The 24,839-nt window shown below is 46.7% G+C and overlaps 1 protein-coding gene across 2 annotated transcripts in view; it reads left to right on the top strand.

Moving 5' to 3' along the window:
- Nucleotides 1-16,500, top strand: part of SPTBN1 (spectrin beta, non-erythrocytic 1) — a 209,088-nt gene extending 192,588 nt beyond the window's left edge. For both annotated transcript variants that reach the window (XM_068964598.1, XM_068964608.1), the window contains 10 exons: nucleotides 516-760; nucleotides 1,841-1,979; nucleotides 2,802-2,886; nucleotides 4,635-4,831; nucleotides 5,927-6,039; nucleotides 6,718-6,781; nucleotides 11,128-11,366; nucleotides 12,555-12,728; nucleotides 14,411-14,453; nucleotides 15,218-16,500. In XM_068964598.1, the coding sequence (XP_068820699.1) occupies nucleotides 516-760; nucleotides 1,841-1,979; nucleotides 2,802-2,886; nucleotides 4,635-4,831; nucleotides 5,927-6,039; nucleotides 6,718-6,781; nucleotides 11,128-11,366; nucleotides 12,555-12,728; nucleotides 14,411-14,453; nucleotides 15,218-15,436 (1,518 nt within the window). In that variant the 3' untranslated portion in view covers nucleotides 15,437-16,500. The remainder of the gene's footprint in view (nucleotides 1-515; nucleotides 761-1,840; nucleotides 1,980-2,801; nucleotides 2,887-4,634; nucleotides 4,832-5,926; nucleotides 6,040-6,717; nucleotides 6,782-11,127; nucleotides 11,367-12,554; nucleotides 12,729-14,410; nucleotides 14,454-15,217) is intronic.
- Nucleotides 16,501-24,839: the final 8,339 nt, after the last annotated feature.

The following is a 24,839-nucleotide window of genomic DNA, read 5'->3' as shown; positions in this document are numbered from 1 at the left end:
GCCAAATGAGAGATGACAAATTACAGTATCTCCAGGTAGCATCTTCTCATAAGACTTATTTCATTCTTGTTCCCCAAAGCTTTCTGTTGAAATTTGGCTGTTAAGATTTTATCTTCTTTGGCATCAGTTTTTATTTTTTCCAACTACGTTGAGTGTGGCATTTTTGTTTTTCAAGTTGGAATATTCTGTTGTGGGAGCTCTTACAGGTGATATGTGTGCAGCAACATCACGTAGCAATGGAAAAGGCGTTTTCAAAATGAGTTGTTCTTGGCAGTTTCTCATTTGTGATAAAGAACACCTTCTATACCGTGCAGGAGCAAATTAGGTATTTATTTTTGGGTATGTGGAGGCGTGCCATGTGTTTCTGTGCCAGCTTCACCCACCAGGCCGCCTCCAAGGGCCTTTCCTGAGCAGGGCTCCGTCACTGGCGGGGACAGTGCGTAGAGGGAGTGGGCAGTGGGGGTGGTAGCTCAGAGGCCAGCTCCGGCCCGGCTCACCTCCCGGCGGCTTCACAGGTGCGGCAGCTGCAGGAAGACGCGGCCCGCCTCCAGGCAGCCTACGCGGGCGACAAGGCCGACGACATCCAAAAACGGGAGAACGAGGTGCTGGAAGCGTGGAAGGCCCTGCTGGACGCCTGCGAAGGCCGCAGGGTGCGGCTGGTGGACACGGGAGACAAGTTCCGCTTCTTCAGCATGGTGCGCGATCTCATGCTGTGGATGGAGGATGTCATCCGGCAGATCGAAGCCCAGGAGAAGCCCCGGTAACGCTGCCTGCCTCCCTGACCAGAGCCTTGCCCCAGAGCCTCCTGTCCAGAGGAAGGGCGGGAAAGGGCCCTGGGGTGAGGGGGGCGCCGCTGTTTCACTCTGCACGCAGTTGTCAGGGAAGGAGGCGTCCAGTGTCATCAGGAGCCCTGTGGAGCCCTTCCTGGTTCTCCCCGACCCTGTGCCCGGGGTCCACGCTCAAACGGGCCCTCCCACCCTCGTCTGTGGGCCTCATGCCTCACAGCAGCTATGGATCTTGGGTCTGATTAGTGAATGTTACCCCTGGAACAAGATGGCTTTTCTGGGTCTGTTAGGTTAAAATAGTCTGTCCTTTCTTATGCACATTACTAAAGGTACCTCTGTCCCTCCACATCTGCTCTACTGGGGTCCTGGGATTTGTATTTAGTATTTGTCCTGTATCTTCTCTTTGGCCATGTTTCATGCAGAGCAGTGAAAAGAAGCTTGTAGATGAACAGGCAGGCACGCCCACAACTTCCCGTTCACCCCTGCTGGCTCTAGCCCCCACCATAATTGAGAAAGGGACTGTGCCCCAAGAGGAGAAATACGGTTATTACATGCATGAGGCAGTTACGTTTCCCCTGGTCATGACTTCCCAGTCCGTAGGTTTTGATGGATTAGAAGTCTTCATGGCGTCATTGATTTCTGCTCTGTCTTCATGTCTAAATAAGGAGACAGTATTTACTGCTCTTTGAAACATGTCCTGAACCTTTGGCAGCTCAGTAGGGCATGATTGGGGATGCCTGTTACTCCTCTGAACCTTCTTGAAGAGGAATGAACTGGATTTTAAACTAGAAGTTTGAACAGAGATCCAGTGGTTTTTCTGGTCTCCACTGAGAAGAATGACTATAGCACAAACACATGCAAAGAAAAGTGGGCAGGCCGCAAAGCTGGCCCTGAAATACTCCTCTATGCTGCAGCTCTGTGACCCAGCCTGGGCGCAGACTGTGAATCAGACACCGTGCTGTCAGTTTCCATCAGAGTAATTACGTGTTTAGAAACCTGCACGAGCATTTGAAAAGCTCGGTCTCATAAAGAAAGTATTGTTTGTATAATTTTAGGGATGTGTCATCTGTTGAACTGTTGATGAACAATCATCAAGGTATCAAAGCTGAAATCGACGCTCGTAATGACAGTTTTACGACCTGCATTGAACTGGGGAAATCCCTGCTGGCAAGGAAGCACTACGCATCTGAGGAGGTATGTGCTGCTTTGCTTCGGGGCCCAAGGGCCCAGGAGCGCAGCTGGTGTTCAGATGTAGAAAGCCTCTCTCGGGTGTGTATGTATGTGTTGTACGTATGTATGTGTATGCATATATATTTACACAGAGAAATCTGTGTTTGCATTCATACATACATAAGCACATGTTTACATGTATTTCAAAACTGCTTGCTTCTTTCTTGTGTGTTACAATAAGGCATTTAGGCAAGACTGTAGGTCTAAAACCAATCAATCTGTGGCCCAGAAGACAGTTTTCAAGGACCATGGCTGAGGGTTTGTTCTCTCTCACCTCCTCCATTGGCCCTCTGCATGGGTGACACCCTTCTCTGTCGCCTATGCCCTAGACCAGTTTGCTCTTTAGTGCATGGTCACTAAGTCAGGTTAGGATGCTGGTGATACAGAGGTAAGTGGCTGTCAGCGTGAGGCCCCCTTCTAGGGCTCGGGCGTGCCCTCCGAGAGCTTGGGGCTTGGCCCTCTCACTGCCCCTCTCTTCCTGCATGTGTGCAACCCGGGAGCCCTGGAGTGTGGAGAGGGCTTGATACGTTGTTGGCCACCTCACGACAGAGCAACTTTGGGTGGAGTTTGGCCTTCTTCCCAGCGCCCTCTGGAAGGAACGTTGCCATGCTTTTCTCTCCTCTCCTGGCACACAGATGGACTGAGTGGTTCTCAGATCTTTCCCACGTTAGTGGTGATCTCTATGTAAAATGTGTTTTTCATACATAAAGTGGCCCATCAAGGGGCAGACTAGGAGGATGTGGTCCAGTCTATTAAGATGTCCCTGGGGTCCTTCTTTTCTCACAGATCAAGGAGAAGTTACTGCAGTTGACAGAAAAGAGAAAAGAAATGATTGACAAGTGGGAAGACCGATGGGAATGGTTAAGACTGAGTAAGGATATACCAAATTTCTCTGCTCTTTCTGGGTCCCCACTGAAAGCAAGCGAGTTTATTTACCTGCTTTTATTGGTTTGATACAGTGTTTTCTCTTACTGATTTTTGGAGCCTCTCTGAATGTTTGTTTTTTAATATCTTATTTAACTCTTTCATGCTAATATTTTTAAATTGTTCCCTGTGTCACCTTCGTTGTCTTTCATTCCCATGATTGACCTCAGTGCTGTGAGTCGTGTCTAGGTGTGCAGGAACAGCATGGGGACCACAGGATGGGCATCCCCTCTGGGGGAGTGCAGTAAAGAGACCCCCACCCCCCAGTTATCTTTAGGAAGAATTGTTATTGCAGAGTCAAGAAGATGGAAAGTTGGCTTGGTTAGGTCTTAATGAAAGCTAACAATGATAAAGAATTGTCAGTGAAGCAGGCATTATTCTTAAGTATTCTATATGTTTTTTCTTTATTTACTTTCCACAGTAATCATCTGAGGTAGGTTCTATTTTAGTCTCATTTTATAGGAGAATATGTGAGCTAATAGGATTTGTAACATACAGTATTGGGAGTAGTATTTATGAACACCAAAGGTAGTCCAACTGAAGCATCATTTACCGTATTTACTGTATTCTGCCATTCTGTGCTTGGGGCTCCAGGCTTCAGCCTTACTCTCAGGTACCAGAAGTGCTTTCTAGAAGCAGAATCCGAAGGTCCTTTTCTAAAAAATGTTAGGCCTCATTTCTTGAGTGCCTCAGTTCAAGAAGTCCCACTCCTGACCATTCTCTGGGTGAGGATTTGGTCTGTTAATTTCGCCCACTCCCTGGGCAGGTTCATTTCAGTTCAGCAAAGCCCAGGGTACACCCTGCACTGTGAGCTAGGCACCAGGCTGTGTGCTGAGCAGTCCTGATGAGGTGAAGAGTCCCTCGCGTGGTGCAGCGTTGGGGGCCACCAGGGTGACGCCGACGCTGCCCGCAGTGTTTTTCTTACCTGAGTGACCCCAGGCACTGCTGCTTAGTGTGTAGTGAAGGTGCCAGTCAGCCCCAGCGCAGACAGAGCAGGATCTGACCTGCCTTCTCACAGTGCAGTAGGTGGAGGCCACCCTGTGTTTTCTCAAGTGGAGGACAGAATGGATAAAGCAGAAGCCCTTTAGCCCATACCACCTCCATTTTGTGTAGGGCTCCCAGACCCTTCCCTCCCTTTCAACCCCCAAAGTAAAACATAGCACTTCCAACCCAGAAAGTGTGATCGGTGAATGGCTGCTCCATCAGGGTCGTCTGGTTGAACATAGGTTGTGAATTCCCACAGGGCTCCAAAGCTTACTTCACTGTAGTAGGGCTGAGTGAGCAGAGCATATATTCTGGTCGTACATGGTCTTGTGGCAGCCACTGTTCTCATGGGGCTCTTTAGAACCTGTACTGTGCTGGTCCAAATTGACATGTGCTCTAAGTATAAAATTTCAAATACAGAAGAAAGAAGATGTAACACAGCTCAGTAATTTTTTCTTTTTTTTCACTGATTACATGTTGAAATAGCCCTTTGATATATCAGGTTGTCTAAAATGTCCTTCTAAAATTAATTTCACCTGTTTTTAATGTGGCTAGTAGAAGTCGCAATGTGTAGCTCCCCTGATGTTATGTGGACAGAGCAGGTCCAGACTAGACTAGGCAGCTTGTGCAGGCAGCTGCCACTAGAGGGCAGCACCACCCCCGGCTGCCCAGTCACCTGCCCACATTCTCACTCTCTGCTCTCCTGTGCAGTCTTAGAGGTCCATCAGTTCTCAAGGGATGCCAGTGTGGCCGAGGCCTGGCTGCTCGGGCAGGAGCCCTACCTGTCCAGCCGAGAGATAGGCCAGAGCGTGGACGAGGTTGAGAAGCTCATCAAGCGCCATGAGGCTTTTGAAAAGTCTGCAGCAACCTGGGACGAGAGGTTCTCTGCCCTGGAGAGACTGACGACGGTGAGTGACCACTGGGAGCTGGGGTGCTCTGTGGTGCTTCCCGTGGGCAGCTCTGCTTCCCGCTCACCTAGACCTGGGAGCTCATGTCATTGCTCTGTTCTTAAAAGCGTGAAGGGTCTTCCTGGACTTGATGTTTCTCTTGGTACAGGACCTGGGGAGATGGCCCAGGGCAGCTGCCCCCTCAGTCACTTCCTGGGCATGGAGATCTGTGATCACTTGCTGTCTGGGCATTGATTGATTGGGATTTGCTTTCCTCTTTTGATCTGTTTTTTTTTTTCCTATATCTCATAGAAGCTGTGGTTCCTAGGGATCATAGCCATACAGTTATCTTCAGATTTCAGAATTGGAATTCCCATCAGGCAGGAGTAGCTTATCCTAGACCACCAGGCTCTCCCCAGTCCTGATGATCTCTTCTGCCAAAATAAAGGCTTTAGAATAGGACTTGCTCACTGGTGATCTCTCTCCCAAGACACTTGCACTGCCGGTGGAAAGCTGATTCTTTATGCTGTACAGAAATGATGTTCTTCTTACGATTCTGGGCTTCTCAGCTATACGTGTATACTTCTGTGCTAAAGTGGAATGCTGTGGTACTCACTGCTCATGAAATGGGTTAGTTTCAGTTGGACTAGTTTGTGGCTTTTTAAAAATGTGTTATTGGGGTTTAGCTAAACCCAATTCCCATCGCAGCCCAAGAAGCCTTGTGGGGAGTTACTGCAGTGCTGACTTAGTGGTGTTTGAGCTCTGATGGGAAGTCCGGAATGGACCTTCCCACTCAGCTGCTTTCTTGCTCAGTGAATTCAAGGGCTGCAGAGTTCATGCAGCAATTAAACTCAATGTCCCAGTGCCACACACAACTCCAGGGATTCTGCCAGCCCGTACAGTGGGTCTGCTTCATCACACAGACCTTGGTTTCCTGTGGCTCGGGGTTGTAGCCTCAGTTCCTGTGACCTTAATGAGCTTTTGCTTAGGATGTCAGAGCTCCAGGTCGTCCTGTGTGATCCAATGTAGAACACTCAAATAGGGCTCACCTGGAACCGTTTCCTTAAAAGAGGCAGAGTTTGGGGCTCTGCCGGACATCACGGTGTTCTCCCTCAGTTGGAGCTACTGGAAGTGCGCAGACAGCAAGAGGAAGAGGAGAGGAAGAGGCGGCCGCCCTCCCCCGAGCCGAGCACGAAGGTTTCCGAGGAGACCGAGTCCCAGCAGCAGTGGTGAGTCACCGGCAGCCCGCCTGCCTGCACCCAGCCTCAGTGACAAGTGGAGTTGAGGAAGCTCGTTTCTGAGCCTGTGCTGCACTGTGCCCTGCCTGCCAGTCATTCTGCAGACAGCGTAGACCCGTCATACAGTCACATTTGAGGACACTGACTTGTCCACAGTAATATTGTTGTGTTGGCATAGAAAGTGGAATGTAGACAGCACTCTCTGCTGTGCACACGTGTGTACACACACATACAACTTCCCCAGGAGTAAATGGATGGAGTGAACCACCTGGATTTCAGGCCAGTGACTGCATAGTGATGCTTTCTGAAAGTTCTGGGTGATTTCAAACAAAGGGCAGAAACTACTCTCTGTTTCTGAAAGGCTGAGTATTTTGCTGTGGTTAAAGCTCCCTGACAACTAATGCCACCTCTATGGGCACTGATGCCTGAGGTCTCACCCTCTATCTAGAGTCCATTTGAAACACTTGAAAGTTTTTAGAAAGAAATCCCATTATGTGAAAGAGGGCTGTTTATGTTTTTCTGAGAGAGAGGCTCTAATAAAGTTGACCTGTTTTCTCCCCCATCCTGCCTTACTCTTCTCTTTCTCCTCTTTTCTTCCTCCCTACCTTCCCTCCTTCCCTGTTTCCTCCTCTCCTCTCCTCCACCTTTTCTTCTCTTTTTTCCCAACAGGGATACTTCAAAAGGAGACCAAGTTTCCCAGAATGGTTTGCCGGCTGAACAGGGATCTCCACGGGTTAGTTACCGCTCTCAAACCTACCAAAACTACAAAAACTTTAATAGCAGACGGACAGCCAGTGACCAACCGTGGTCTGGACTGTGAAGTTCGCTACTGTTTGTCAAGAACCACTCTTTCCAAATACCATTGGTTTGACCTTTTGGCGTCCACTTCACCCACAGTGTTAAAAATTTTACTGAATTCGTAGTCTTCCTTGGTTTCATATTTGTTTGCATTTAATTCATGTTTATTTGAGTCTTTTAACTGATGGATGCTCCATTGCCTGAAAGCAGCCTACATGATTTTTGTTTATTTATCGTGAGCTTTTTACTTTATTAAGATGTTGCAGCAAAAGCCTTACGTGAGTAATTGAAATTAAATGAGATTACAGCAAAATGAAGAAGAGAGCTAGAATCGACAGGTATGGCACATCCAGTTGTACTAACAGGGTGCAGTCCTGCACCATGCGCAGCTCCCTTCACAGATGTTATTAACCTGCGGCAGGTCACCAGGAACTAGGAAGACTGGTGGATGAGGAGGGAGACCTCCGGTACTAAGATTAAAACCTAAGGTCAGCTGTGTAACATTCCATGAAGGATGCAGTCATTTATTGAGAAACAATATAAAAGAGTTGAAGCTGTTTTAGGTGCAGAATCTGAACGGTTTTGAGACCCTCAGATCATTCATTTATTACCTTTTTACAAACCAGTTCCTCTATTTTTTTCTGCCAAGTCCCGAGCTGAGAGTGGTAGGCTCGCTTACAGCAGTTAACACAGCTGGGCTCAGGAGTCAGGTGCCTCCACCTCCATCTGGGTCACCATCAGTGCTGCTGGGGCGTGGATCCTGGCGGATGAGGCAGCACTTCTCGGCATGTTTGGGAAGCCTGCCCAGCCAGACTTCCATGCCTTTCCATCTAGTTGATGACTTCAGGGTGTCAAACTGTTTAAATTTTTCCAACCAGTGGAACAAAAGCCATGCTGGTTCACCCTGATTACTTGAATGATGCACTTGGGAGACCACCCCAGGAGCCATTGCCTGCCTTCAGGCTCCAGAAGTTCTTTCAGTGTCTCCTTAGACAGAAATCCCGTTGTGTGTCTCGTATGGATCTTCCAGTTCATTTTTCATTTTCTTACGACTTTTTGTGGCACTCTCTAATAAGGAGTCTTTTAGGATATTGTTTATCAGACCACCAGCAGGGATTGAAATGTTTTTATCAGAAATTCTATTCCTTAGGAATAAAAGCTAAAGAAAGAGATGATTTCCTGGTACCGATAAAGGCAAAACCAAACCAGGTCCACATTACATGAAAGCTGTGTGAGACATTCACTTACTCATTTGCCATATTTAGATGTTAGCGGAATTAGAAGACCTGTTTTGATATGTGTTCTCCATGAGTTAAGTCTAATTTGTCTTTTCATTTCATGATGCATGTCTTTTTTTTCTTTTGTCAGGATAACATCATATAGCATCTTGTTTGTTTTTTCCTTATTTCTATGTACATATCTATCTACTTGCAGCTGTAGATGGGTATATAGATAGATGCCAAGCTTCTTATGTTCTGGGAGTAGTATGCACCATTGTTGGGTCTCTGCCTTAAAACATACCAAAATTCATTTTAGAAAAAAATACTGCTTCATCTTTGGTCATTAGGGAGCCCAGTTCCTGGCTCCAACTAGAATGTGTCATTGATCTCTATGTATATATGTGATGTGTCCATATATATATGTTTAAATTTTGTATAAGTAGGACTAATACCCAATTTTATGCCTTTTGTATTCAGAAGACCAAAAAAAAAAAAAAGCCACATAAGCGTAGAGAGAAGGAATGCTATGATGTTGTTGGCATTTGTTCTCATGCCTATTTTTAATCTAGATTTTTAAATTGTAGCTTGCCAGAACAAATTTTTAGTTGTAATTGGATTGTATCAGAAGAAGAAAAGCTCTTTTCATTCTTCTGAGTTACAGTGCAGAGACTCAAGTTAATGACCTTTTGACAATAGTGTTGCTTCGTGCACTTAGAAAACCAATCAGGCATTCCATGTGCTGCTAGTTATCACGTTGCATCTATGTTCACCTTCTGATTGAACTATCTCAGGTGTATCCAGCCACTAAAGCACTCTGGACTAATTGCTAAAGAGAAGCAATGTTGGGTGGGGGTGGGGGTAGTGGGATCCACAGGGACCCACTGTTTGGTCACAGCACTATGATTTGCTTTTGATGTTTGTCTCTAGTTGCGTGTTGTCTGTTGGCATGCTTAAGCACATGTCCATTAAAATTCATTTTGTTCCTTTTATTTTTCTTGTTTTCTTGATTAGTGATTCATTTGCATAAACATTAATTATCTCTGCATACTGGTTTGGGGTTTTCTCTTTCCTTCTAACTCTAAAGAAAAAAATTTTTGCTGCAGAATTTCCCCCAGCTGAGGCTTCCCCTGGCCTTCACCTGCCTTGGAGTCTGACCAAGTATGAGAAATTTTAGCCCTTTCCCAGTAAACATTCCGCTGTCCAGGTCATTGCTGTCGCTTACAGTATTTGAGTCACACCTGCAGCACTAATTTTTTTTTTAACCTGGTTTCTGTCCACACTAACCCCATGTCTCCTTGGACTCATGCCTGACACAGGCCTTCCAGACCAATCTCATACTTCCTCCCCACTAGAAGTCTCTTGAAATCTCATACCAAAACAGACTAGTCAGCCTTAAAGTCCACTCACTTTCTTTTGACTCAGGGGTGTTTTATTGTTTGGTGATTATTTCCCCTCTGTCTCGCCTTTAAAAGTGAAAGGCAAGAGAAATATTTAAATAGCCCATTGCTTATAAGCACAGGTCTGCAGGCTGTCACTTGCAAGGCCAGGATAATCACCATGCATCTCCTCACCCATGCCTCTCTGCCCTCACGATCCTGTTTCCACATTGCTGTGTGGATAAAGAGGTCTAATCACAAACACCCTTCAAGTGCCTCACCTCTGGTCCCACCCTAAACTCCGATGCTGACAGTGATAGTTTGTTTAGACAGAATATAAACTTGACTCCTGCCCTGTCACTTAGTTAAGACCCAGCAGAGACACCCAGTTTCCGCGAGTTGACATATCTGATGTTCAGGCAGTGGTGGCCAGTCTCCCATTGATCCTGTTGAGGTTGTTGCTGCTAATTTGGTGTCACTTGGTTCTGGGCAGCAGTGGTGGGGGACGTTATCTAATGAGCGTGCCATTGACACCTCCATGTCTGTCCGTGTACAAGGGGTGCAGGTTGTCTGTAATCCACTAAAGCGTCAGCCACACCCAGCTTTAGTAACTCGCTAATCCCACACCCTGGGTGTATCAGCCAGGGGCCCGCTACAGTTCATGGTACACAGTTGATGGCACACAGGCTGAAAGCGATAATGAATGGAGACCCTACCGCATATCCCAAGCCGAAAAGCCATGAGGGTTACCATAGCAATGAGCTTGGGAAGGAACAACTCCCGAAGACGACTCCAGCCTGAAGGGTCAGAGCTGCTGGAAGCCTGGCTGGCTGGGCTTCCTCGTCTCAGTGCAGCAAGGCACCGTGATCAACCAGCACGTGATGGGGAAGGCCCTGGTTCTGTCTTTGTTTGGGGGTAAATAGCCGTGTGGTGTTGAGTGACTGTGATTGGCTTTTCCAGCTCCTTTAACACAAACTACAACCCACTCACGATACAACTTCGGCAGACGTGGTTACATTGATGTTCGTTGACTTGCCTCATTTCCTTCCAGCTCTTAAGTTCCAAAGTCTAACGGGGATGGTAGACATGAAGTGCATGATTGCTGTCTTAATTTCTGCATGTGTTTATGACCATGTGTGGGGAGGTGGGCGGGGAGGGGAGCTGGAGAGCATTTTCAGAAACTGAAGGTCTTTTTTGTCTGACTCTGGGGGAATGCCGTGTAGCTCTGATAGAGTTGTCTATCCATCTGTTTGTGAATGCCCTTTCGCTTCAACTTCCAGCCCTTCTGGTGGCGTCCTTGGTTGTAAGGTGGCTGCTGTATAACGTCCGCTCTTTCATATTTAATACGTGTGATTGTTACTGTTGTCCTTTCGTTTTAACGTAACCATAAGAGGAAATGATCTGAGTTCTATTAGAGAAAATGGATTGATCAGAGGAGCAGAGTGCAGTAAAACTCATCCTGGCATTTCGCTTTTCTCATCTCCCCGTAAACGGGCGGGTATTAATCCACCCCCACCTTCTAATGTCCTTGGTGTCCAGCTGGCTTTGTGGGATGTGCAATGGTTTTACTGTACTGCCTCGATCTGTGCCAGGCATTTATACACAGCCACGTGTGCGAGTCAGAGCGTATGTGGTCCCCCCCAGGGCTCACGGGGTTAGCTGAATGGCCTCTCCGCTGTCCCTAGATGGCAGAAACAGTGGACACCAGCGAAATGGTCAACGGCGCTGCAGAACAGAGGACGAGCTCGAAAGAGTCCAGCCCCATCCCCTCCCCCACCTCTGATCGCAAAGCCAAGACTGCTCTCCCAGCCCAGAGTGCCGCCACCTTGCCAGCCAGGACCCAGGAGACACCCTCGGCCCAGATGGAAGGCTTCCTGAACCGGAAGCATGAGTGGGAGGCCCACAATAAGAAGGCCTCGAGCAGGTAACAGCACAGAGGCCAGCAGTCCTAGGGGAAGTCAGCCCCTTCGAGGTGGAGGTGGACAGCTGTCGATTGAGAGGGGAGTGTTGTTTGTGTGTCTGGTTGGTTCTGTAGCTTCTTGGGCATCACATCCTTCTTGGGAAGTGGGAGTAGAGTGCTTTTTATTCACCAAGAAAGACAAGGAAGAGTTAAGCGTGTGAGAGAACAGCAAGAAGAGGCCTTAGAAGGCCTGAGAAGGAATGCCACTAGATTGAGAGGGAGGAGTCTTTCCTAGAGTGAAGTGATTTCACTGTTATCTTTCCTCCTTGTGGGTTAAGTGGGTTTCTTAACGTGGGTTGTTTAAGTCACCTTTTCTCCTAGCAGTCTTTATACTGATTATCTCCCAATAGCCCTGCTTTTATTATGTTCATAACTGAGGCTCTCGGAGGTTAAGAAAGCTCACCCTGTGTAATACCCTCGTAAATGGCACAGCTGGCACACCCTAGTAAAACTTATCTGACTCCACAGCCTGTGTGCTTAACCATTAAACAAACTGCCTGGGACCCACCACGTACAGTTGTACAGGTTGTACACCGTATAAGGGAATCGCATCTGAGAGCTGCCATCCACATTGAGAACAGTATAATTGATTTGTTAATACAGGAAGGTGGCAGTAAAGTGTCTTCTGATAAAAAGCAGTGTCTTAGGGTAGTTTGTCATGTCCTGGGAGGAGGAAGGCTGCCTGTTTCTAACTCAGCCAGTGCACCATACGTGCTCATGGCCCTGAATCTGCTTCCCTAACAGGTTGCCAGGCCACATTACAGAATGAAGCTGAGATTGAACAGCTACTTAAGGACAGGCATGTTTCCAATAAGGAGCCTTGCCTGTACCCCATTACCATGAGAGGGCAACACCCACAAAAAGCTTTCCAGTCAGAGTTGAGAGTCTCTTTATTTAATAGAAGAGGGCACTGTGTTTTTCTTCAAAGTCAGAGCAAAAAGTATCCTTCAAAACCCGCCATTGTAGCGACATATGGTTTTGTCTTGGGAGTCTGCAGAGGAATTTTGCTGCATTGTTTATTTTTAACAATTTAGAAAGGGCTTTTATTATAACAGAATCGTGCCATGTTGTGTGGGGACCATTTTCGTGTTAAATGGACTGTCAGTTCTTTAAGTGGGTGTGGCTCAAAGCATGCCTTTCTTTATGGCTCAGGTCCTGGCACAATGTTTATTGTGTCATAAATAACCAAGAAATGGGTTTCTACAAAGACGCAAAGACGGCTGCTTCAGGAATCCCCTACCACAGCGAGGTCCCTGTGAGTTTGAAAGAAGCCATCTGTGAAGTGGCCCTTGATTACAAGAAGAAGAAGCACGTGTTCAAGCTCAGGTAAGAGTTGCCAGAGAGTGGGGGTGTGTGTGTTGATTTTCACTCCAGGCATTGGTTTTCTTAGATGCTGTGATCAGTTGGTTCCTCTCCTCTACTGTTTAAAAAGTTACCAACAGAGTGACAGACGGGATAGGCACACATCTCAGTTAGGGTCCCCGGCATCTCTGTGGTGAACGGCATAGGGGAACATTGCAGAAAAAGAGCTTTCATTTCTTATCAGCTGGAGCTTAGTATTTCTAAGACAGGGTGAGCTCGTCACATCTCACAGTTTAAGGGGCACTTAGAAAGATAGTTTCCCCATCGTGCAGCTAATCCAGTCCTAGGACATGCTGTTCTTTGCTCGTGACTTTTCTGGAGATAGGTCAACTGAGTCATTCAAGAGCTGGATGGAGACAAACAGGAAGGAGGGGGCCCCGTGCTCCCCTGACTCACCCAGTGGATGTTCCAGACGCCTCTGGAACCATCCAGTCCACGTGTCTCTACCCTGTAGAATACATTCGACTCCCCCAGGAGTGGATAAGTTCTGCTTATCCTTGGAAATGGGCAGAAAAATCAGGTTTTTTTTAAATAAAAACATAAAAAGTGAAAATGTTGTAGTTAGGATGATACTAATCTGATCTGTTGCTCTGGGATCTGGAAAGCTTTGGTCCTTGGTTACGGGTGTGTCTCACGCCAGCTGTACGAGGCCAAGGACCACAAATGAGAGCAATTCAGGCGGTGTGATTTCTTGAGCTCTTGGTGCACACAGAAGGCAGGTCCGGCCTTGGGACACTTTACATACCGTAGCATCCGGCACAGACAGCCAGGCTCCCTGGCTGCCTCCCTCTGTGCTTCCCTGACACAGTGTCAGAGGGTTGGGACGTTGGCAGAGAGCACCCGACTCCCACACCAGTAATGCCCCCTTCCTCTTGACGCAGCCCTCCCAGCCAGTCCCCTCTGTGTCACAGCGATGGCCTCACCAGGGCAGTTTCTTCGGTTCTGAGATGTATGTAAGAAGAGAAATCTAGGAGACCTTTTCTGTGACTTTCTGTCAGTTCAGAAAGTCTGCTGTTTGTTACTGTGGGGCATGTAAGCTCAGTGGCAAGATTTCAAAAGGGCTTATGATTTTCAAAGAGCTTTCTCTTGCATTCAGTTTAGAGCAGTGATCAGTCCATCCAGATGGTCTTTGCCACAACAAATCTAGGTATAGATACATTTGGAACATTTTTGATCCTTCCAGTGAGTGAAATGGGCTTCCCAGGTGGCATTAGTGGTAAAGAACCCACCTTAAAAAAAAAAAAGAACCCGCCTGCCAGGAGACCTAAGAGACGTGGGTTCGATCCCTGGGTCAGGAAGAAATGGCAACTCACTCCACTATTGTTGCTTGGAGAATCCCATGAATAGAGGAGCCTGGAGGGCTACAGTCCATGGGGTCACAAAGAGTCACACACGGCTGAAGCAACTTAGCACACATGCAGTGATTGAAACACACAAGTCACTTGTGTATATTGGCCCAATTATATGGCCTTTTGATGTCCGGGGGTGGCTGCCGATCCCATGCAGGCCCGAACTCATTGAGTGATGTGTGCAGGGTTCCGACGGGCATTTCTAGTATGATTCCTGTGTCCCACAGAGGATGTGAGAGTTAAGGGTTTTTTTCCCTTAAGTTACATTGTGACTGACTTTCTTCTTTCAAATTACAGACTAAATGACGGCAATGAGTACCTCTTCCAAGCCAAAGATGATGTAAGTTTTTAAGATTCTTTTCTTTTTTTTTTTTTTTCAAATACAAGTTTACAAGTGTTTGTGGCCTGATGAGCATTATATATGGTGCTCTTCACATAAGTGATGATCAGCGGTGGCATCTGTCGTCTGGTCTCCACAGTCACAGACGCTGGAAGGTTTCCTGTTCTCCTGTGTCTGTCAGAGGCAGTAAATGTCATCTCATTGTTCTCCTACCCTGGCAGGAAAGCTAGTGCAGGGTCTCTTGAAGTTTGTGGAAGAGAACTGTGGGTGACGCACCAGGGAGGTGGTCTCCAAACTGGGGTGGAGCCCACAGCCCAGCTAGGAGCCTCCCCTCTGTGCCCACTGCACTGTACCGCTTTTAACCAACCATCACTTGGCTGTATGGTCAGCCGATGAGAAAACACGCATAGTGCGTTAAATTCAAAAAAAGCAACCTCTGTTAAGTTTACACAATGTGGTATATCAAATAGATTTCTGTTTCAAAAAAGAAAAAGCACTTTGTAGGGTAGGACCTGACCCTCGTGCTATAGGCCAGTCTTCCAGCTCATCACATTTGTAGGACCATATACTACAGTGGAGACCGTCAGGTACTGTCAACTGAATTCAGGAGTTTGTTAGAGAGCCACTGTCCCTTCTCAGGCAGACATGCTATTCCTAAGCTTTCCAACCCACAGCAGCTCAGACGGTCACCCAGGCGGAGTGAGAGTATCTCATGTCCATCCAACTTAGATGAGTCTCACCTGTGTCCCCGCTCCTTTGTCCAGGAGGAAATGAACACATGGATCCAGGCCATCTCCTCTGCCATCTCCTCTGATAAACACGAGGTGTCCGCCAGCACCCAGAGCACGCCAGCATCCAGCCGGGCTCAGACCCTGCCCACCAGCGTCGTCACCATCACCAGCGAGTCCAGTCCCGGCAAACGGGAGAAGGACAAAGAGAAAGACAAAGAAAAGAGGTTCAGCCTTTTTGGCAAAAAGAAGTGAACTCCTTTCTGTCACTTCCTGCCCTTCTCTTCTTACCTTTTCAGTGAAATTCCAGCATGCAAGCTCAGAACCAACACATTACTCTCTGTGCCTAAATGTTTCTCCATGTGGTTGATTTTTTTTCTTTTAATTTATAGAGCATTTCTCGGGGAGGGTGGGGAAAAATACAACCTAAACACTTTATCTCCAAGTTAACAAAAGTTTGAGGTGCAGAGGGAAGACCAGATTTTTTTTTTTTTTTAACGAAATTATATAGATTAGATCTCAGTATTTAAACTGTTCCTCAATTTTGTGAGGCTGTGTTGGAAATAACCCGCCTCCAGTGCTGTTGGTATGCAAGGCAGCGGTGCTTAAACAATATTTCCTGTGCTCGCCACAGACGGAACGTACCAATGTCCCAACACCATTCTCTCCCATTTACTCCCAGTGGTTTGACTATTAGAAGCGCCCATGATGGGTCTAACCTGGATTAAACAGATTGTGTGTGATGGTCTCGCTGCAGCCACAGTGCAGTCCCACTGTTAACTCTACAGACCAAGCCACTTGTACCTGGCATCACTTACTAACACACGACATGCAGCTTTTCTGCATCAACCTGGACAGCAGTTAAGAATGTCGGGATACAAGAAGGAATAGAAAACCGATACTGTTTTAAATAATCTGTAATTTCAATTTTTTTTTTGCTGAAATACATTATATTGTATGTTTGAGATAATTCTAGTACAAAGTATAATAAAACTAGATGTATAATAAACCCTTTAAATCATTGGTAAGTGTACAAGTGGAACCGAGGCATTTACTGGACAAAGTCATGTTACCGTAATGGTTACTTGCTTGTGCGTTACCACACTGTGTTATAATTTGCTTCATTACCTTGCTCTTTGATACATAGTGTGCATTTCTCTGTCACTGTAACAATTATAATGACAAATTTTCATCTTACTGCACAATCAAAATGGCATTGATAGGAATGAACTCCAGAGGCTGGGCCTGACAAGGAGGTTGGTCACTCAGGCCCGGTGCTCAGTCGTATGACCTGTACCTCTCAACTTTTGCCCTATCTGTTAAATATATGCGATGTCATTAAATGCTTTTAAATCTAGCACGGTGGGTGACTGTTGTTTTTCCTCTCCTTGCGTGCACGCCATGTAGGGGATTTGCACAGTGCAAGATAGCAGACGGGAAACAGGAGACTGTCCATCTGGGTACCTGTTGCACATTCTTGTGTGTGTCTGGTGTCCCAGCTTTGAAAAATCACAAGAAACAGAGCAATAAATATGGAATGTTTTGTAGCCATACATCCAAATTTTATCTTTTATTTATGAAAATGTTATCAGAAAGCTCACCAAACCTGAGATCTGAGACTAGGGTTCAAAAACATTTTCGGTAAATAGAGGTAAGTAGGTATTTTAGGCTTTGTAGGCCATAGTCTGTTGAAACTCTGCCACTGTGTATTACAGAGGCAGCCGTCAATGATACGTGAACCCATGGGCACGGCTGTGTTCCAGTAAAACCATGTGTGTGGACACAGAGTTTAATTTTATATTATTTTCATATGCCACACAATATTCTTTTCTGATTTTAAAAAAAAATTTTTTTAATGTAAAATTTATTTTACACCGATTGTGCAAAACCAGATCACAGGCCATGTGTGGCCCATAGACCAGTTCGCTGATGCCAGTGGTAGGGGTCATGGCTTAAATATGTGTGTCATACTTGTCCTAGTTGATTGATTCTGTACCGCTTGCATATTTTCTAATGTGCAGCAGCAATGAAGGTTAGTATTACAGACTTTCAGTAGTTTATTCCCCAGAGGATATGCTTAACCTGACCTCACAGCTGACTGACATCAGGGGTGTTACCCCTAGGTGAACTGAGATCTCACTGTTTACTACCCACTCCCTTCCCCCACCCCCTCAATCCCCATGCCCCTGTGTACCCAGGGTTGTTTATCTCATCACGACGCTCCCTTACCCTTGCCTTACTCAGGATTGGAATCAAGTTGTTCATTTCTTAACAGGTAGACCTCTGACCAAAACGTTTAGTTTAGAAAAGGCATCTTGGAAAATAATCGTGATTGACTATAGCCTACCTAACAAAGCCAGGCAGGTGGCAGGCGGGCCACCCTCGGAAGGAAACTAAGCAGCAATCCCAGATTTCCATGAAAAGTAGATTTGGCTGGAACATTTCACACATAATTCTAGAGGCTTGCAGACCCCCAGTGCCTGGTTTTTGGAGGTTCATGATTGCCTCCCTCCCAATGCTGAGGATGCCTGCGGCCTGAAAGTGGAAGGTGATGGGCAGCAGGCGGAGAAGCAGCCACCGAAGACGGGCTTCTGTGAGTCAGGAGCCGATGGCAACAGAAAACCAGAATGAAGGTGTCATCTCAGGCTGAAGTTAGAGGCCACATAGGATCACAATCTTCAGTCCTGTCGGTAAATAGCAGATTTTTGTAAAAATCATGCACTAAATGTTTTGAGAATTGTGCACATTTATTTTTGTTGCTGCAGTATGCTATTTTACTTGAATTTTTAGTGATACGGGACAGGTAATGCAACTGGTCTCACCTCTGGGAAATAAGAAGCAGAAAGTAAGGCTTTCAGGACACGAAGGAGGCATTCTCGATTAAAGGTTCCTCTTGTCACATTTGAACATCTCTACAGTTGGAATGCATCTTCAATTCGCAAGCCTCAGTGTTGTTTTCTTGGCAGTACTTAGAGTGGTGGTGTTTGCACACCTGCAGTTTGTATGCCTACAGTTCTTCAGTCAATGCAATAGAGTATATCAGAGCAGTTGACACATGGTTATCTTCTCACAAAGTTTTTGGCACTTTTCAGGGAAGGGTGGCTATAATACTTCCTTATGCATACATTCTTTGCATTTATTAGTTGAAATACTTGAGTATTTCATCAAGTGGTAGAATTCATATAGGAAAGGTGGGATACATGCCTGAGTTTTTACTATGATCTGAGCTGGTTTTTTCAAGCCTGATTCATAACCCCAAAAGCCTAAATTAAAGAAAAAAAAGAAAACTTCTGTCCACTAAAGCTCAGGAGTTCTCACCATTGAAAGTCTTAGGGAAATGATTCACTATCCATTTTCCAAGACCAACCATCCATGAAATTACCCTTTTGGAAATTTTAAAATATTCCATCTTTGGCTGGTGGAGGCCCCTTCAGGTTGGCTACTGAGCCTTTTTGATATCATCTTTCTCTGACATAATTGCTTATCTGGCTTGACATCATTGCTCATTTTTTACCCCCGGACCTGCAATCAGATTCCTCTGAGACAACCTGGTTTCTTTTAGTGTAAAATGGTGTTTCATAACCATTATTTGTGTGCTCGCAATTTTGTTGCTACTGGTTGGTCCTTGTTTTCCAGGCATATCAGAGATAAAAAAAACTTGATTTCAAGTTTGCAGGGGTCTTTCCTGCCTTACATCGCAGTCATTTTCACTCAGAATCATGGCTTTCAAGGATACAAGAGGCATAGAATGGAATATGATACAGTTATTCGTGTGCTTTATCCCAAATTGCATGCATAGAAACTCAGTACACCACCACCAATATAATTACTGAGAACAGTTTTCATTTGTTAATTAAACTTTAAAATTCTGTAATCATCCTAGCGTGTACCCTTTACCCAGTTCCCCCCAGTGGTGTCATCTTGCAAATCGAGCAGGGTATCACCTCCAGGGTGTTTGATACAGTCAAGATACAGGATGTTTCCATCTCCCCACACCTTCCCGCTGCTGTGTTACACAGCCACACCTGCTGCCCAGCCCCTGCCCCTTTTACCTCTGGGAACCTCCAGTCAGTTTTCCATTGCTATAAACTTGTCATCTGAAGAATGTTGTATAAATGGAATCACACAGGGTATAATCTTTTCAGTTCAGTTGCTCAGTCGTGTCCAACTCTTTGCGACCCCATGAATCGCAGCACGCCAGCCCTCCCTGTCCATCACCAACTCCCGGAGTCCACCCAAACCCATGTCCATTGAGTGGGTGATGCCATCCTACCATCTCATCCTCTGTCATCCCCTTCTCCTGCCCTCAATCTTTCCCAGCATCAGGGTCTTTTCAAATCAGTCAGCTCTTCACATCAGGTGGCCAAAGTATTGGAGTTTCAGCTTCAACATCAGTCCTTCCAAAGAACACCCAGGACTGATCTCCTTCAGGATGGACTGGTTGGATCTCCTTGCAGTCCAAGGGACTCTCAAGAGTCTTCTCCAACACCACAGTTCAAAAGCATCAATTCTTCAGCACTCAGCTTTCCTTATATATAGTCCAACTCTCGCATCCATACGTGACCACTGGAAAAACCATAGCCTTGACTAGACGGACCTTTGTATAGTCTTTTAGGACTGGGCTTTTTTCACTTGGCATAATTCTCTAGAGATTGATCCAGGGAAAGGCTACGCATTCTAATATGCTGGCCTACAGAATTCCGTGGACTGTAGAGTCCATGGGGTTGCAAAGAGTTGGACACGACTGAGTGACTTTCACTTACTATGTACTTACTCTGTACATCGTGTTTCCCTTCCCTTTTTACTGCTGAGTACCATTCAATGGAGTGGATATACTACCGTTTGCTTAATCGTTCACTTACTGAAGGACATTTGGATAATTTCTAAATTTTTGGCTATTACGGATAGAGCTGCTATAAACATTTGTGTGTGTGAACATACACCTTTATTTGTCTGTGGGAAAGTGCCCAGACGTGCTGAGAGCAGTTTTTTAAAAAACGTTTTATAAGTGGTCTCTCCATTCTCCTCTTTATCCCCACATGTAGGTTGTTTTGTTGTATCTGAAATGTCTAAGTAGTTCTCGCTCCCTCTAAACTCTTCTGTAGTCTTAGTTCTACAAATAATTGTATGTTTAATGCTCACCCCAGTCCATATGTGGGCGTTTCCTAGTCATTTTGGTTGTCTAAAGCTCGTTCCCTTGGTGTGGTTTGTGTGTGTTTTAATTAGTTTCTCTTTCTTGCCTCCTCTCCCCACCCCACAACCTTTCTTATTTTTGGCCACTTTGCTGGGTCAAGCAGTAAAGTGCTCTTCTGTTATTAATACTTTGAGAACTGAGTAAAGATTTTCCAAGGGAGAAATATATGTGAACTTCAAAGTATTTCAAATGTTAAAGAATGCAGGCTGTCCTAGAAAAATGAGTTTTTCAACTGTTAAAAAAAAAAAAATCCCATCTGGCCCAACTTTGAGAAAGAATGTTACATCCTGTTTGGAGCTCTAATGTTTTTGTAAAAGGCCAGACTTCTTCCAAAAGGAGGGATTCAGGAAGTGGAATTGACGGGACCTATTCTCTGCCTTTAAATGAGGGGTCAGGATGTGCGAGAAACTGATGCTTCTCTCCCAAGCTGTTCAGGAAATTTTCACTCAAGTTGAGATGGTGCCACCACCCCTAGACTCACATGACCTGGGGTGATTTGGGAGGGGGGAGGTTGGCAACAGTGGGTAGAATGATTTGGTAGAATTCAGATTTTTCTGAGGTGGCACCTCATTTGCCTGTTTGCTCTGCAGAGGAGCTTGGAAGACCAGAGTCCTCAGAAACATCCCAGGTGGCAGTCAGTAAAGAATCTGCCTGCAATTCAGGAGACCCAGGTGGGGAAGACCCTCGGAGAAGGAAATGGATACCCACTCCAGTATTCTTGCCTGGAGAATTCCATGGACAGAGGAGCCTGGGGAGCTGCCGTCCATGGACTCGCAGGAGTCAGACATGACTGAGGGACTAATGCTTCCCCTTTCTGCAGAGGAGCTTGGAAGACCAGGGTCCTCAGAAACATCCCAGTTTCTAAGCCCTAAACATGGGGTTCATTGTCCGAGCTGCCTTGATTGTCAGAGTTCATTTCAAATTCACATAAGCTCTGAAGGGCTGGGGTCACAGCAGGGTTCCCCCTTGACCCCTGCCCTGCTCCCCACACACAGCTGTCCTGCAGGGCTCCACATCCAGGCCCCAGTGTGAGTTTCCACTCATCCTTTCCATTGCTTATACTCTGGGGACCCACTGTGTCTGGGAGTGGAAACGAAGGAGGCAGAACATTCATGGAGTTTCCTGGAACTGCTGCTTTAAAGGGAAAGGGGGTTTTCTCTTCCCTAAGCCCACAGGGACTTTCTCCATTAGCAGGGCATCCTGCCTTCTGGAATCTGGGCCTTAGGTGGGATGGGCCTTCCTCCTCTGAGCTGAGGCAAGCCTTGGCTCACAGCCTCTCCCTGGAGGATTTGCTCTGTTCAGTCACCATTTTAGTTTCCCTGTCGCAGGGAATGACTGCCCGTGTTAACTGTCCTTGGAGCTCTGGCTTTGTGAGGGAGAAAATCTCTCAAGGTTTTAGCTTCCCACCAGGGCCTCCATCTCAGAGACAGGTCCCAGGGCTGCAGCTAAAAAGGCCTTGAACAGTGTGCAGACGTCTCCCGGGCGTTTGCTGGTGTGCTGGCGGCCTCTTCCGCTGCCATCTGTTCCACCCGTCTGTCACGTCTCTCCCCTGGGCTTTCCTGGGTGCCTGATCTGAGTACTGCATCTGGCTCGCCCAGCCTTTGCTCTTCTGGGGCAAGAGTGTGGGCTCTGAGCCCAGGGTGGTTTCTGTTCAGCCAAGAGGTGAATATTCCCTCGTCGCCTTGGCAGAGGCCTACTAAGTGCCAGCTCTAGTGGAGCTTACAATACTCTACTCCATGCCACTCCATACCAGGCTTCCTCAGAGTCTGGATCATCTCTTTACAAGAGGGTTGAAGAAGTGAGATGATGAACACAGCGCTGCATAAATCAGTTCCTCTGCCCCCACTGCCAGAAGGAGGCTCTCTGTATTTTTTTTCCCAAAGATGATTTTATTAGAGTGCTTATCAATTCAATAACAAAAATTCCACATCCCAGTGGTGTAAATGACAGACTCTGTCAGCTCATACAACTAAAACATCCCGGGGTAGAGCCAGTCCATGGGTTGCTTTGCTCTAGAAATTCTCCCTCTTCTCAGGACTGCAGGTGATATCTCTGTGTCCTGTCAACCCCACCCTCCTCCCTGGGTCAGTTGTAGCCTCAGCCTGGCCTCCCTCCCTGGATGGTGGCTGCCAGCACCTCTGAGGCCATGTCTTTGTTCCCAACTAGGAGGAGAGAGAGGGTTTCTCTCTCCCCAAACATTGAATGAAACCCTAGGTTTCACTCTGAATGGATTAATTTGGGTTTTGCACCATCCCTGAACCACACTGACTGCAAGAGATATCCCCTCAGGCAACCAGGGTGCCTTCCGAGTCTATCCAAACCACAGGCCTTTACAGTGAACACGAGTGGGGTTGGACCCCCAGCAACCATTACAACAGAAGATTGAGAAAACCACATCAGTGAATAACAACCTCAAGGGAGTGGCTTGGGTGAGAAGGATAGAGGAAGTTGATGGAGATTATATGTAAGTATAGGAGTGCTAAAACTCCTGCTTTCTTCCTGATCTCCCAAATTTTGCATATCAACCTGAGAGTGCCAGCCTCCAAAGCGGGGTGTTGTTCAGTTGTTCAGTCATGCTGACTCTGCTACCCCCTGGACTGCAGCACACCAGGCTTCCCTGTCCTTCACCATCTCCTGGAGCTTGCTCAAACTCATGCCCATGGAGTTGGAGATGCCCTTCTTGTCCTGCCTTCAATCTTTCCCAGCATCAGCTCTTCTCATCGGGTGGTCAAAGTATTGGAGCTTCAATTTCAGCATCAGTCCTTCCAATGAATATTCAGGACTGATTTCTTTTAGGATTGACTGGTTTGATCTTGCGGTCCAAGTTACTCTTTAGAGTCTTCTCCAACACCACAGTTCAAAGGCATCAATTCTTTGGTGCTCAGCTTCCTTCACAGTCCAACTCTCACATCCATAGATGACTACTGGGAACACCGTAGATTTGACTAGGCCTTTGTTACAGAAAAGGGAAGCTTCTCTAAAAGTCATATATTTTTTAAAGAAAGGAGAAATGATGGTTCTAGAAGAAACTTTCTTGATGAGGCCTGAAGCTCTCTGCATTTAAAACACATCTGCTAATGTGTTCAAGTTTGCCTCCTACCTGCACGGTGTCCATACCACCCCTGGGCTTGCCCTCCAAAGTGCTTGTTTGGGGCACACCTGGCTTCAGAGAACAGAGGCCGGTTAATGGATCAGAAGGGCCCCTAAAGGTCTAGTCTGGCTCGCTCCCATCCACAAGGCTCCCTTCTCCAGCAACCAGTTGGGGGTTACTTCCCACACTGGTTCAGCTCAGCAGGGAAAGGAGCTAATGTTGGGATGCTGTGAGTTTATGAATTAACCAAACGCTTGGCTAAAGAATTGGGTTCTTTTTTCTTTTCAAGTAAAGCCCTCCAAAAAGTGCTAATTATCTGTTTCTTTGGGGAGTGCTGGAGTGCCTGAGTTAGTGGTTGGAGCCTCACCTGGGCAAAAGACAATCCAAGTGGGTGCACATTGTCCCTGGGAGCCCCACCCCATGAGGGAGCTGCTCCCTCACCACTCAACACCATATTTCTTACAAAATCTCTTGTCATTGAACAGGAGGTAGATGTACCCAGAATATGCATGACTCAAAAGGCCAAGGGTGTCCCATGTGACTGGGCTGGGGTGCTGAGGCATTTGCTTGGGTCAGAGGTCTCGGCAGGAGAGGTGGCCACTGGTCTTTGGAAAAGAAGGGGAGGCAGAATGCTTGGCATTCCTCAGTGAGGAAGGGAAAGGATTTAGATTCCAGAGCAGAACATTATGCAAAGCTGAACCTGCCTGTATGTTATCTTTCTGTGACACTTGGCATTTCTGTCATTTCTCTTATCACAACTGCCCCTCAGGGGAGCTGCCTGACTGTGGGAACATAACCACGTGGTTCCCCTTGTGTCTCAGATCTTTGGGGTGTGAGCTGGGAGCAGTGGAGGGCTCATCTTCTACCCCAAGTCTGTCCTCATATCTAAGAGGAGGGTCGTATCTCTCCTGGCTGTGACTGGTGGCTGCTTGCTGAGCTTTGACTCTGTGTATCAAGTGCTGCCCTCAGCTGTTCACCCCGTGAAGTAGACCCTTGCTACTGGGGTTTGTTTTGGCTGAGACCAGAGCTGTCCCCACAGGGAATGTAAGACAGTGTGCCCTGCCTGAGCTGGGAGCAGCAAGCCCACAGGGTCTCAGAGTGTCCTGAAGCTTTGACAAGGTCTGGCTGATGCCACTACCAACCCATCCCCCTGAATGGGGGTGACCATTCAGCCGTGTTACCTTCAGCTCTTATAAAGGGCGTCTGCCCAGATCTCACTGACATCCTGCCTGCGCTCTGTGATTGTGGGTGTGTGAACGTGAACCTACTCCAGAGGAAAGGAAGAAGGTCTCTGCTGAGAAATGAGGAGCGCACAAGCTGGATCTAAATGTGCCAGGGTGGGAAGGAGAGGCTGGGACGAATGGAGAGAGAGA

The sequence above is a fragment of the Capricornis sumatraensis genome, chromosome 1 (genome assembly GCF_032405125.1).
Source record: "Capricornis sumatraensis isolate serow.1 chromosome 1, serow.2, whole genome shotgun sequence".
Lineage (NCBI taxonomy): Eukaryota > Metazoa > Chordata > Mammalia > Artiodactyla > Bovidae > Capricornis > Capricornis sumatraensis.
Note: the sequence above shows the minus strand (reverse complement) of the source record. Positions and strands in the feature narration are given on the sequence as shown.